This window comes from Drosophila rhopaloa, unplaced genomic scaffold (genome assembly GCF_018152115.1).
Source record: "Drosophila rhopaloa isolate 14029-0021.01 unplaced genomic scaffold, ASM1815211v1 contig_80, whole genome shotgun sequence".
NCBI classification, from domain to species: Eukaryota; Metazoa; Arthropoda; class Insecta; order Diptera; family Drosophilidae; genus Drosophila; species Drosophila rhopaloa.
In genome coordinates, this window is record NW_025335179.1 from 338,222 (window position 1) to 353,329 (window position 15,108).

The following is a 15,108-nucleotide window of genomic DNA, read 5'->3' on the forward strand; positions in this document are numbered from 1 at the left end:
GGAAACATATCCGACCCTATAAATCGCGTCCTGAGTTGATATAAGCATGTCCGTCTGTCTGTATCGACGCGAACTAGTCTCTCAGTTTTAAAGATATCGAATTGAAACTTTACACACACCCTTCGTTCCTCGTTATATTTTCATTTTTATACCTAACGCAGTGAAGGAGTCATTTCCGACTCTATAAAGTATATATATTCTTGATCAACATCACCGTCCGTCCGTATATACCTGAAGTTTGAAATGTCTGTGTTTTTCTTTGTTAAAAAAAATTCCTGAAAATTGCCTATTTTTTGTCACAACTAACCAGAATGGACACTTTAATTTGTCTAAAACTACATTCAAATAATAGAACAACAATTAAAACCAAATTTTACAGTTTTTAACAGTTTTTAGTTTTTTAAATACTCAAAAAATATATCAAAATAATTTGAAAACGGTTTCCCACATTTAAAGTGAAATATATTTCACCGTAGACTGTCTTTTGTTCAAAAAATTGTTTTATAAAAACAAATAAATCAAAATAAATATTATTATATATTATTAAATATAAAATTATTTATATGATGCATTCTTAACACTCATAAAAATCCCAACTTCCTAACTTTAAAAACACCGAAGTTATGGCATTTCCAATCGTTCAGTTATATGGTAGCTATAGAATATAGTCGGCCGATCCTTATGATTTTTGGTAGGTCTTATTGATTGGCCAAATATAAAACTCATAGAAAATCCCAACTTTCTAACTTTACAAACAACAAAGTTATGGCATTTCCGATCAATCAGTTATATGGCAGCTATAGGATATAGTCGGCCGATCCCGGCCGTTCCGACTTATATACTGCGTGCAAAGGAAAGAAGGGTGTGTGCAAAGTTTCAATTCGATATATTTAAAACTGAGAGACTAGTTCGCGTAGAAACAGACAGACAGACGGACAGACGGACAGACAGACGGACAGACGGACATGGCTATATCAACTCAAGTGATCCTGATCAAGAATATATATACTTTATAGGGTCGGAGAATGTCTCCTTCACTGCGTTGCACACTTTTGACCAAAATTATAATACCCTCTGCAAGGGTATAAAAACGAGGACGGAAGCTAACTTCGGCAAGCCAAAGTTTTAATACCCTTCAGACTTCGCCGAAATCGCTAAAACTGAAAAAGTAGCGAAAAGAATAAGGTATACATAAATAAAATAGATTTGCATAGTTTCATGTCAATTGCTTTTATACTGCAAAAATGTCATATAAAAATAGAAAAAAGGGATAATTTCGCCGCCTTTAATAATTTTTCATACGGAAGCTAAGATATAGACGTCCGATCGACAAGCGCTTTTACGCTAATCAAGATATGCATAAATAAATCATTTATGTCAATAACTTACACACTGCGCGAAATATTCTGAAAAGCATCAAATTTGGACCGATTTCACCCTATTGTTCCTATGGAGCTTTAGGATATAGACGTCCGATCGGCACGCGCTTTTACCCTAATAAGGTATGCATAAAAAAATACGATTTGGAAAGATTCATGTTAATAACTTATATACTGCGCGAAATATCCTAAAAATCATTAAATTTTAACCTATTTCACCCTATTGTTCTATGGGGGCTATAGGATATAGACGTCCGATCGGCAAGCGCTTTTACCCTGATCAAGGTATGCATAAAAAATAAAATTTGGAAAGATTTATGTCAATAGCTTTTACACTGCGCGAAATATCTTCCATTCTTGCAAGTTATATCCGATTGTTCCCATGGGAGCTATAGGATATAGACATCCGATCGGGGCAGTTTTCAAACTTGATCTACGTACACATGTTTTAGGACGACTGACCAAAATTATAATACCCTGTGCAAGGGTATAAAAATATAAATGAAAAACATTTTATTTTGCTGTTTTCTCTATTTTTTAAATATTTCTTTGAGATATAGTAATTATTTACTAAATCAGAATTACGCTTTGTCAAAATCTAGAAGTATACCTATTCCTCCTTCATCTTGGGCTTATTCAAAGCCAGAAATTGTTGCCTTGGCCAGAAACGGTCATGCGATTCGCCGTGTCTGGATGAGGACGAGGCATACTATCGTTATAGCAAGGTTGAAGGCTACTGTGTCCGAGCTAAGAAAAGTCCCCCGTTCGGCCAAGTCACAATTTTTTATGGACAAGCTGCGCAACCTTAAAAGACAGCCGCTTCAGAGGATTTCCCTTAAACGTAGTGATGGGACCCACAGTGATTCCGAGATTGCCGAAGTATTTGCTGATGATCTTGAAAATCGCTTAACTCCATTTGAATTTGCAACAAGTGAAGAAGTCCAGACAACAATCTCTAGGTTAGGGCTTTCATTTGGCCTGAGCGGATCATGCTTAGTAGACTTTTAGCTATAAACGTCTTTGAAGACGCACTTCCGAACCACCAGTTTGGTTTCCGTAGCCGCCATTGTGCTATCGAGTTCTAAGTGCACAGAGTAGTTAACCATGTTCTGGGTGCTTTCGAAGATCACAAATACTGCTCAGCCGTTTTCCTTGACCTTCGACAGGCCTTTGACAGGGTTTGGCACGAAGGACTGTTCTACAAGCTAATGCCGCTCTTGCCTGAAAGACTCTGGAATATCTTTGTATCTTTCTTAGAAAATAGGGAATTTGCTGTAGATATTCGTGGACAGCGTTCTGGACTTCGCCCAATTCATGTTGGTGTCCCGCAGGGAAGCGTCCTTGGTCCGGTCCTGTATACAATTTACACTTCGGATCTTCCAAACCCAGTTGGGTTGAGTACCACGATACCGTGGTACACTCCTGGCCACATATGCAGATGACACTGCATTTCTTGCAGCTAGTAGCATCACTACGTCTGCCTCCCGACGTTTCCAGAAATTCTTGGACGAATTGGAGTGCTGGGCCTCTGGATGAAACATTGCGCTTAATGTTGACAAAACGCAGCATGCAACATTTGCATCCGCCCTGGCCGATCGCGTACCCCTCACATTGATGGGAATCAGCTCAAGCACGAAGATAAGGTGACGTACCTCGGAGTTACCTTAGACCGTCGCCTTTGTTGGAAGTGACAAATTGATCGAGTTTGTCGATCAGCAAGAACAAAACCTGACAAAATGGACTGGCTCCTTTGTCCAGGTAGCGGACTATCCCTTGAAGCCAAGGTGGGGCTTTTTAAGGCCATTGTCCTTCCAACTTTAAACTGGGGAATATCTTGCTGGGGCACGGCCTGATTCGTCCCTAAAAAGGGTGCAAACGTGCATTACAAAGGCTCTCAGGAGGATGCTAGGGGTGAAGTGGAGACAATTTGTAAGTCCTCAAGTCGATACCGGGAACGTCTGCTCACACATGTAAACTGTCTGGCAAGACATCTTGCAACACCACTGGGTCGACGGCGTCTCCGCAGACGACACCCGGCAGACTTATGGATTCTCGGTCGTGAAAGACACGGTCGTCTTCTGTAACAACACATCCTGATTGCTTATGACCGGCTATGGCCATAATTGATTTGCCCAAGAATGGGATCTTTAGAAATATTTTGTCAATACACGAAAACAAGGTCCATCCTTGTGTGGCGTGTTAAAAAAATCTAAAAACAATCTAGAATATGGTTGGTAGCAGAATCATTAAAAAACAATTACAGTTTTTCATTTTACATAAAAATTTGTAGCTAAAAACATATGCGCAACTTTTTCTTTTTTCAGTTTTTATCACAATTTTGGTTGGAACCATAGACAAAAGTATTTAAAATAACATCATATTTAATTTTTATATTTCACATCATTTGAATCGAAGGGAAGGACTTCCCCAAGCGGCACGTGTTGAGTTCAAAAACATTTTCTAAAAATAATTCCTACGAAAGCACGCTTTTACGGCTGCCATAGAAACGATGGCAAAATGCAGAGACAAAGCTTCATTAATTTTAGTAATATAGGCATAAAAATCGAAATGTAGTCGGTTTGTAATAACTGCAAGGGTATATAAGCCTCGGCTTGCCGATATTTACTTCCTTTCTTGTTATACCCTTGCAGAGGGTATTATAATTTTGGTCAAAAGTGTGCAACTCAGTGAAGGAAACATATCCGACCCTATAAATCGCGTCCTGAGTTGATATAAGCATGTCCGTCTGTCTGTATCGACGCGAACTAGTCTCTCAGTTTTAAAGATATCGAATTGAAACTTTACACACACCCTTCGTTCCTCGTTATATTTTCATTTTTATACCCTTGCAGAGGGTATTATAATTTTGGTCAAAAGTGTGCAACGCAGTGAAGGAGACATCTCCGACCCTATAAAGTATATATATTCTTGATCAGGATCACCTCCTGAGTTGATATAGCCATGTCCGTCTGTCCGTCTGTCCGTCTGTCTGTCCGTCTGTCTGTCCGTCTGTCTGTCCGTCTGTCTGTCCGTCTGTCTGTTTCTACGCGAACTAGTCTCTCAGTTTTAAAGACATCGAATTGAAACTTTGCTCACACCCTTCTTTCCTTTGCACGCAGTATATAAGTCGGAACGGCCGGGATCGGCCGACTATATCCTATAGCTGCCATATAACTGATTGATCGGAAATGCCATAACTTTGTTGTTTGTAAAGTTAGAAAGTTGGGATTTTCTATGAGTTTTATATTTGGCCAATCAATAAGACCTACCAAAAATCATAAGGATCGGCCGACTATATTCTATAGCTACCATATAACTGAACGATTGGAAATGCCATAATTTCGGTGTTTTTAAAGTTAGGAAGTTGGGATTTTTATGAGTGTTAAGAATGCATCATATAAATAATTTTATATTTAATAATATATAATAATATTTATTTTGATTTATTTGTTTTTATAAAACAATTTTTTGAACAAAACAGTCTACGGTGAAATATATTTCAGTTTAAATGTGGGAAACCGTTTTCAAATTATTTTGATATATTTTTTGAGTATTTAAAAAACTAAAAACTGTTAAAAACTTTAAAATTTGGTTTTAATTAATGTTCTATTATTTGAATGTAGTTTTAGACAAATTAAAGTGTCCATTCTGGTAAGTTGTGACAAAAAATAGGCAATTTTCAGGAATTTTTTTTTAACAAAGAAAAACACAGACACTTCAAACTTCAGGTATATACGGACGGACGGTGATGTTGATCAAGAATATATATACTTTATAGAGTCGGAAAAGACTCCTTCACTGCGTTAGGTATAAAAATGAAAATATAACGAGGAACGAAGGGTGTGTGCAAAGTTTCAATTCGATATCTTTAAAACTGAGAGACTAGTTCGCGTCGATACAGACAGACGGACATGCTTATATGAACTCAGGACGCGATTTATAGGGTCAGATATGTTTCCTTCACTGAGTTGCACACTTTTGACCAAAATTATAATACCCTCTGCAAGGGTATAACAAGAAAGGAAGTAAATATCGGCAAGCCGAGGTTTATATACCCTTGCAGTTATTACAAACCGACTACATTTCGATTTCTATGCCTATATTACTAAAATTAATGAAGCTTTGTCTCTGCATTTTGCCATCGTTTCTATGGCAGCCGTAAAAACGTGCTTTCGTAGGAATTTTTTTTAGAAAATGTTTTTGAACTCAACACGTGCCGCTTGGGGAAGTCCTTCCGTCGATTCAAATGATGTGAAATATAAAAATTAAATATGATGTTATTTTAAATACTTTTGTCTATGGTCCCAACCAAAATTGTGATAAAAACTGAAAAAGAAAAACTTGCGCATATGTTTTTAGCTACAAATTGTTATGTAAAATGAAAAACTGTAATTGTTTTTTAATGATTCTGCTACCAACCATATTTTAGATTGTTTTTAGATTTTTTAACACGCCACACAAGGATGGACCTTGTTTTCGTGTATTGACAAAATATTTCTAAAGATCCCAAAAGATCCCATTCTTGGGCAAATCAATTATGGTCATAGCCGGTCATAAGCAATCAGGATGTGTTGTTACAGAAGACGACCGTGTCTTTCACGACCGAGAATCCATAAGTCTGCCGGGTGTCGTCTGCGGAGTCGCCGTCGACCCAGATGTCTTGCCAGACAGTTTACATGTGTGAGCAGACGTTCCCGGTATCGACTTGAGGACTTAAAAATTGTCTCCACTTCACCCCCAGCATCCTCCTGAGAGCCTTTGTAATGCACGTTTGCACCCTTTTTAGGGACGAATCAGGCCGTGCCCCAGCAAGATATTCCCCAGTTTAAAGTTGGAAGGACAATGGCCTTAAAAAGCCCCACCTTGGCTTCAAGGGATAGTCCGCTACCTGGTCCATTTTGTCAGGTTTTGTTCTTGCTGATCGACAAACTCGATCAATTTGTCCCTTCCAACAAAGGCGACGGTCTAAGGTAACTCCGAGGTACGTCACCTTATCTTCGTGCTTGAGCTGATTCCCATCAATGTGAGGGGTACGCGATCGGCCAGGGCGGATGCAAATGTTGCATGCTGCGTTTTGTCAACATTAAGCGCAATGTTTCATCCAGAGGCCCAGCACTCCAATTCGTCCAAGAATTTCTGGAAACGTCGGGAGGCAGACGTAGTGATGCTACTAGCTGCAAGAAATGCAGTGTCATCTGCATATGTGGCCAGGAGTGTACCACGGTATCGTGGTACTCAACCCAACTGGGTTTGGAAGATCCGAAGTGTAAATTGTATACAGGACCGGACCAAGGACGCTTCCTGCGGGACACCAACATGAATTGGGCGAAGTCCAGAACGCTGTCCACGAATATCTACAGCAAATTCCCTATTTTCTAAGAACGATACAAAGATATTCCAGAGTCTTTCAGGCAAGAGCGGCATTAGCTTGTAGAACAGTCCTTCGTGCCAAACCCTGTCAAAGGCCTGTCGAAGGTCAAGGAAAACGGCTGAGCAGTATTTGTGATCTTCGAAAGCACCCAGAACATGGTTAACTACTCTGTGCACTTAGAACTCGATAGCACAATGGCGGCTACGGAAACCAAACTGGTGGTTCGGAAGTGCGTCTTCAAAGACGTTTATAGCTAAAAGTCTACTAAGCATGATCCGCTCAGGGCCAAATGAAAGCCCTAACCTAGAGATTGTTGTCTGGACTTCTTCACTTGTTGCAAATTCAAATGGAGTTAAGCGATTTTCAAGATCATCAGCAAATACTTCGGCAATCTCGGAATCACTGTGGGTCCCATCACTACGTTTAAGGGAAATCCTCTGAAGCGGCTGTCTTTTAAGGTTGCGCAGCTTGTCCATAAAAAATTGTGACTTGGCCGAACGGGGGACTTTTCTTAGCTCGGACACAGTAGCCTTCAACCTTGCTATAACGATAGTATGCCTCGTCCTCATCCAGACACGGCGAATCGCATGACCGTTTCTGGCCAAGGCAACAATTTCTGGCTTTGAATAAGCCCAAGATGAAGGAGGAATAGGTATACTTCTAGGAGGAGGGGCAGCTTGATGGATCATTGGATTTAAATATAACAAGAAAGGAAGCAAACTTCGGCAAGCTGAAGATATATACTCTTGCAGTTATAACAAAATGACTAAATTTCGATTTATATGCAAATATTACTAAAAACAATGTCGATTTTGAGCTGCATTTTGCCAACGTTTTTATGGCAGCTATATGACAGATTTTGACAAAGCGTAATTCTGATTTAGTAAATAATTACTATATCTCTTGCACAGGGTATTATAATTTTGGTCAGTCGTCCTAAAACATGTGTACGTAGATCAAGTTTGAAAACTGCCCCGATCGGATGTCTATATCCTATAGCTCCCATGGGAACTGTAACGACCTGATTCTTTATTTCTGCTCGCTACGTAAACGTGCGGCTAGCTCAGAGAGGTTGTGAGTTCGTTCCACCAAATTTATATTGAGTGACCGCCCGTGACCAAAGGATAACGCCAGAAATGATTAGGTTGGTGCTGGTTTATTGACTCTCTAAAATATAGCCTTATTGCTATTATTCTGCTGCCCGTTGTCGCTGTCTCCGGCTGCGTTGCTCCTGGCTCGCTGCTGCTCTGCTCCTGGCGTGCTGCTGCTTCGCTCTTGACTTACCGCTGTGTTGCTTCGGCTTGCTGCTCCGGGTGACTGAGATCGGTACGACTCCACCAAAACCCTGGATGTTATGCGAGCTTCCCTACCGGGGCCGGCAAGGTGTATCGCCTAGCAGGTGAACCGAAGTTACGCCTTATCGCCTAGCCACCTTTATCGCCTGGCTTCCGGAGTTCAGCCTGGACTTTGTCGGCAAGGTGTATCGCCTAGCAGGTAGAACAGAGTTCTCCCTTATCGCCTAGCCACCTTTATCGCCTGACACCGCGCAAGGACTCCCTAAGCTTGACTTTACCACGACCTAGCACCGTTGGATCTCAGCGTTGTAGCCTCAGCCTTGTAGACTTGTCGTCGTTCGGCGTCTCGACTTTGCGATCTTGATCCTTGGGCACTTCGGTTTCGATGTTTACTTATTTCGCGTTCACGCACTCGCTCTGATTCTCGCACTCGTACTGTCCCGAGCTGCGCTTGCGCCGTCCTTTTTATAGGCGCTGTATGTGCCGTTATTTCCCTCGGGTCCAAGGTCCACTGAGGTACCGTTAATTCACGGTGTGTCCTCTTTGGGCGGGTCCGAAGTCCGCCAATTTACCGTATGACCCCGTTGCCCTTGCCGGGCGCGGGTCCAAGGTCCATCGAGGTACCGTTAATTCACGGTGTGTCCTCTTTAGGCGGGTCCAAAGTCCGCCCAATTCACCGTTTGACCTCGTTGCCCTTGCCATATGAGGGTCCAAGGTCCGAATGTTTCCCGTTTGACCTGGATGCCCTTCATTTCTCCGGTTTTCTCGCCTCCTCCGCTGTTGCTAGGCCGATCTCCTGCATAGAGATTTGTGGGGAGTTTATGACTCCTCACATTTCCCCCTTCCTTCGGAAACGTAATGAAAGTGGTGACTTTCCCCGCCCTTTATGTTTAGACTACTCGAATTCCCCGCCTGACTTGTGTGTTAGATGTTCCCCAGACAGTTCCCCGAAACACTTAACCTTTGCCCAGACTGTTCTCCTGTTCCCCAGACAGTTCCCCGTTCCCCAGACTGTTCCCAGTTCCCCAGATAGTTCCCAGTTCCCATTTCCCAGACAGTTCCCAGTTCCCAAGACAGTTCCCAGTTCCCCTGCGTGGAATTCGAATTTTCCCGCCCAGACATTTCCCCAAAATAAAAGTCACCATTTCGCTTTCCCTCGGTCCGGCAACTCCCTAGAATCTCACCACGATCGCGTTTATCGATTGTGGGTTCCAGTGTTGCCATCGTCGTTGCCTTTTCGTTGTCTTAAGTTGCCATTTGAATTCTTGAACATAGAAATAACCAATTTTGTTAACCCATCGATCGCAACTATCGATCGACCGCCTATCTCGGCGCCCCCGTCCCTATTACCTATGTCCGGCAACTCGCTACCCCAAAATGTAAATAAACAAATCTCTTTGCGTGTTACAACCAAAAAAGGCTTTTTATTGGGCCCTCAAGACCCTTACCACTCCGCTTGCCACCCGGATGCGGTAGCGGACACCGTCTACAACCAAGAGTTTGGCCCAGCGGCTGTTACGGGCTCTCTCCCGCTGTCTACCGGCCTCGGCTGCCACCCTGGACGGCCACTCTTCCTCAGCCATCTCCTGCCAGTGGCTGCTGTCCGCCGAATGCTGGCGGCTCACTGTCGGCCTGGCGGGTGGGGACCGCGGCTCCGGGCATGATGTCAGCCTGGCGATTTTGGGCGGCCGCGCGGCTGGCCCTCCTGCTGCTGGCCACACCCAGGGCCCCTTCTCCCAGCACTCCGGCTCCCCAGCGAGTCGTTTTGCTGGCGACGGCGACGGCGTTGGCACCCACGGCGGCGGTGGAGGCGGCGGTGTCTCCGCTCCGTGCCGTGGTGCCTGGAATGGCCGTGGTGCCTGCGGCGGCGACGATGGTGGCGGTGGCGGTGCTGCGGCCCGAGGCGGCGACGGTGGTGGCGGTGGCGGTGCTGCGGCCCGAGGCGGCGACGGTGGTGGCGGTGGTGGTGCTGCGGCCCGAGGCGGCGACGGTGGTGGCGGTGGTGGTGCTGCGGCCCGAGGCGGCGACGGTGGTGGCGGTGGTGGTGCTGCGGCCCGAGGCGACGACGGTGGTGGCGGTGGTGGTGCTGCGGCCCGAGGCGGCGACGGTGGTGGCGGTGGTGGTGCTGCGGCCCGAGGCGACGACGGTGGTGGCGGTGGTGGTGCTGCGGCCCGAGGCGGCGACGGCAGTGGTGGCGGTTGCGACAGCGGTGGCGAAGGCGGTGGAGGCGCTTGCAGCGGCGGCTGTTCCGGAGGGCCTGGCCGTGCCCAGATTTCTGCCTCTTCAGCCTCAGCCTCATCCAGCCGCTTCTGCCACTCCCTGGCTGCTGCGGCTGCCCGTGCCACCGCCCGCTGCGCGAACACTCGCCGCACCACTTCTGCCCGGGTTGCGAGTATACGCATTGCCTCCTCCGGGCGGCCTGATGGCGCTGCGTCGCCCAACCGGATCCGCCCGAATCCGGCTGCGGCCCTTCTTATGCGGCGGAATGCCATCCGGGCCTTTGCCGCCCGACGGGGCTCGTCCTCCTCGTCCGAGGAGACCTCCGGACTCACCGTCTCCGTCCCGGTGTCCTCCTGGGCTTCCTCCTCCTCCTCCTCAGACGAGGACAGGCTGATGGTCGGCACCTCAGCCTCCTGCCCTGCCGACCGGACGCCGGCCTCCTCCTCCTCCTCCAGCTCCACGTCGGTGATCCGACCTTCGTCCTCCGTTTCTGGGTTCGGCGACGGGGACCGCGACACCAGGGGGGACGCCAGCAGCTGGAGTGCGGAACCTGAGTCCCGCCTCCATCTCGCCACTGGCTGTTGCCCGGTGCTGCCTCCCCGCCCCTCTCCCCTCACGATTTGGCTGTTGCTGCTGCTGCGTGCTGGCATCTTGGCGACCTGATTTGAATAGGCCCGTCTTGTGGCGCTCGCGCGCTGACGAAACCTCGGTTGCCCATGTCTCCGGTTCCGTTATCCGCGGCGGCCTTTGGACTTTCCCTTGCTACGGGCTCCGACGGGTCCCTGCTTTGGTATGCGTTACCCGGTAACGGTATCCGCATCCTAAGCCCCTCCCTCTCCCGCTCTCGCGCTCCTATTGCATCTGTGTGAGTTCGATACTGTGTATCGTCCTCTCCCTCTCTTCGGAGTCACAGTGCGCCCTTGCTAAGTCCGACTCCGATCCTTTGTTTTGGCCATCAATTACTTGTTTTTTTAATTGGCTAATGTGGGCGGTTTTTTCTTTGCCAGAATTTTCGTGCCGCAACTTGCATATAACTGGCGAATTAAAATTAATTATCTTAAACGGCCCATCGTACTTTGGTGCCAATTTTGCGGCGAATCCTTCTGCAGCCTTGGACAGATGGTGTTCCTTAGCCCAGACTGTGTCCCCGATGTTTGGCTTCCATGGGCGTCTACGGAGATTGTAATGGCGTGCCTGATCCTGCGCTGCCTTTTCCATATTTCTCCTCACCAGCTCGAAGATTTCTTTTAGCTTCTTGGCGTTCTCGGCCGGAGTTTGCGTTTCCCTTCCTGTGCCGATTGTTCCTTCATCGTACAGTGCGCTGGGTAACCTAGGCTCTCTCCCTTGCGTAATAAAAGCCGGCGAATATCCTGTGGATTCGGCCACGCTCGTATTCACGGCCAACTGCAGTTCCGGCCACTTTTCGTCCCAAGTCCTCTGGTCTGCCCCTGTGAACTGGGCGATCATAGTTTTCACCGTCCTGTTGGCTCTCTCCGTCGGGTTTTCCTGGGGCGTGTACGGGGCCGTGAACTGGTGACGGACGCCTAATTCACCCAGGAACTTTTTAAACGCCCTGCTGGTGAACTGAACGCCATTGTCTGTAATCAGTACCTTGGGCACGCCGTATCTTGCGAGGATCCGCTCCCGGATCGCCTTTTCCAGAGTTTCTGTCGTTGCCCTGCGCATTGGCACCATTTCGGTCCACTTGGAGAACCTATCTACCAGCACTAGCAGCATAGAATTCCCGTGTTTGGAGCGGGGTAGTGGTCCGACGAAATCTGCGCACACAGTGGCCCACGGCTCTTCCGGAACTTGGGTCAGCATTTTTCCGGCCGCCTGTAGTTGGCTTGGCTTGTATCGTAGGCAGCTCTCGCAGTTTTGCACATATTTCCTTATGTCGTGGTGCATTCCCGGCCAATGATATCTTGCGGCGACTCTGGCAATTGTTTTCCGACTGCCCATGTGGCCGGCTGTCGGTGAGTTGTGGTTCTCCGACATTACCCGCCGCCTGGACCCCGTTGGCACGCATAGCTTCCAAGACGTGACATCCTCGTTGCCTGCTCTGTGCGGTATGTGGCGATATAGCTGGTCGGCTTCTGTCATATAGTCTGGATATTTTTGGGGATTTTGGGAAATTTTGCTCCGCATATCCCTTATCCAGTTACACTCGCCGGTTTCCTTGTGCTGTTCCTGTGTTTTTACCCGTCGACACGTTTCTGGCAGTGGCTGTCGTGATAGTGCGTCTGCGACTATATTCAGCTGGCCCTTTCTGTATGCGATCTCGAAGTCATATTGCTGCAGTTCCAGCGCCCATCGTGCGATTCTTCCGGTTGGGCTCTCGATGCTATTCAACCACTTCAGTGCCATATGATCCGTGATCACTTTGAAGTGGTAGCCCTCCAAGTATGGCCTTAACTTGCGTATGGCCCACACAATTGCCAGGCATTCCTTCTCAGTCGCTGAGAAATTTCTCTCAGAACCATTTAGGGACCTACTGGAATACGAGATCACCCTCTCGCCTTGGTCGGAATTCTGTGTGAGAATAGCACCGAGCCCGTAATCGCTGGCGTCGGTCTGCAGCACAAATGTCTTTGTGAAATCTGGGCATGCTAAGATTGGGTCTGCTATTAGCCTGGCCTTGACAGCTTCAAACGCCTGTTGATGGTCATCTGTCCATTCCCATTTTGTGCTTTTCCGGAGCAGGCTATTCAACGGATGCACCAACGTTGCAAAATCTGGCACAAAACGCCTGTACCACGACGCCACTCCCAAATATTGTCGTAACTCCTTAACGTTGGCCGGTGGTTTTATTAAGGCAATTGCCGACACCTTTTCTGGGTCTGTTCCGATGCCTTGGTCTGTAATGCGGTGCCCCAAGTATTGCAGTTCCTTTCTAAAAAATTTGCATTTTTCCGCATTTACTTTCAGGTTGGCGGCCCTTAGTCTCCTAAACACTTCCTTCAGGTTTTCCATATGCTCTTCGAGTGTTCGTCCGATGACGATAATGTCGTCCTGATACGCGAAGGCATGCGGCATCATCTCTGGTCCAATGACTTGATCCAATGCCCGCTGGAATGTTGCCGACGCGGAGTGTAGGCCAAATGGCATCACCTTCCATTGGAACAGGCCCTTCCCTGGTACAGTAAACGCCGTATACTGCCTGCTGTCTGGCTCCAAGGGGATCTGCCAGTAACCGTCCTTTAGATCGAGACTGCTGATGTACTTCGCCTCTCGCAGCTGGTCCAGGATGTAATTTATCATTGGCATCGGGTATGCGTCCTTTATGGACCTCGCATTTATCTGCCGGAAATCCACACACAGCCTCCACTTTCCAGTCTTCTTTCTCACCATGACTATTGGTGAGCTGTAGGGACTCCTGGACGGCTCGATGCATCCTTTTTCCAGCAGCTCGTCTACCTTGGCATTTATCTCACCCTGCATTTTTGGATTTTTAGGGTAGTACCGTTGTTTGACTGGTTGGTCGTCCTTCATGGTGATCCTATGTACGGCCACGTTGGATGTACCATTTATTCCTTCCAGTTCGTCCAACTCGGCTTTTAAAAATCCCTCCACATCCTCTTCCGCAAATCTTTTGGGTGTTTCAACTATTGCCACTGACAGTTTTTCCTCCAGCCATCCTCCTCGTCTATTCTTTGCCGGTATCGACGCGCTGTGTCCTGCGCACTCGACTTCGGCCCCGATTCTGGTGAGGAAATTCCATCCCAACACCAGGGCGTCGATCAGTCCTGGTAAAATCAGCAGCTCCATTGAAATTGTTTTCGTTCCCAGTCCAATTTTGGTCTCGAGCTGTGATCTTATTTCTCCGCAGCGACCGTCTGCCATCCGTACTTGCCTTCTCGTGGGTCCGACCCTTCCTGCCGCCTGCAGCCTGTCCGCCAGCTCTTCGCTGATGAAACTCGCCGTGGCGCCGGTATCCACCGTGGCCTTAATCTTACTTTCACCTATGAGCACCGTGGCGGACAGTTGCATTTCTTCCGCCTGTAGGTCGCCCATTAATTTCGAGAGGCAGCACCTTGCGATCCCTGGCCGCCCCTCGGAGGCTGGGGTCGCTGGGCGTTTCCCGACCCGGAACAGCATTGAACCGTCCGAACTCCTATTTTTCCGCATCGCCAGCAGAACGTAAGACGTTGGTTTCGGCATTCCTTCGCAAAGTGGTCTGGACCCCCGCATCTGCGGCAGGCCTGGGTAGGATTTGCCACGTATCCGCCGCGATTGTTTGCCTGTTCGTGGCCGCGTGGCGTACTTCGTGGTTGTGCGTCCGGGTCCTCCTGGCACCGCCTGCACACCGCACCCTGGTCTTGTCTTGGCCTTGGCACTGGGTGGCTCTGCCCTTGCTGCTTGCGGGGATTGTTTTCCAGCTCGAATTTCTCCCGCTGCTGGTCGAGCTCCTCAAATTCGTCAGCAAGCGCCATCAATGTCTCCAAATTTCGACATTCGTATGGGCGAACGAACATTCTGAGTGCCGGCGTGCTGTTCTCTTTTATCCTCTCCAGCGTTTCCTTGGTCGACATATTCAGTGGGCGCATCAGGGTCTGCATATCCACCATAAAGTCTTTGAAGCTCTCCCCGTAGGCTTGCTTCCTCTGTCTGACCTGATCCGCCAGCTTCGCCATGTATCCTCGGGGCAGAAAGAAATTTTGGAAGCTGTAGATGAAGTCTCCCCAGGTTTCCCAGTGCCGATTGTTGGCGATGAACCACTTCAAGGCTCTGCCTTGGAGCAGCTCCGGCATTGCTCGTGGGATCTGATTTATGTCGAGACCGTAAGTCACGACTGACCACTCTACTTGCTCCAAGAATTCCAGCGGCTTGTCGTTTCCGTCGT

General features: G+C 47.6%; 1 protein-coding gene across 1 annotated transcript; it reads right to left on the reverse strand.

Moving 5' to 3' along the window:
* Window positions 1–9,469: 9,469 nt before the first annotated feature.
* Window positions 9,470–10,915, reverse strand: LOC123038117 (proline-rich protein 2-like). The gene has a single exon (XM_044461809.1). The coding sequence runs from the start codon at window positions 10,913–10,915 to the stop codon at window positions 9,470–9,472; it is 1,446 nt and encodes a 481-aa protein (XP_044317744.1).
* Window positions 10,916–15,108: the final 4,193 nt, after the last annotated feature.

What these genes read in the sequence shown, in the direction of transcription:
- LOC123038117 (XM_044461809.1), bottom strand. Translation starts at nt 10,915, where the DNA reads ATGCCAGCACGCAGCAGCAGCAACAGCCAAATCGTGAGGGGAGAGGGG.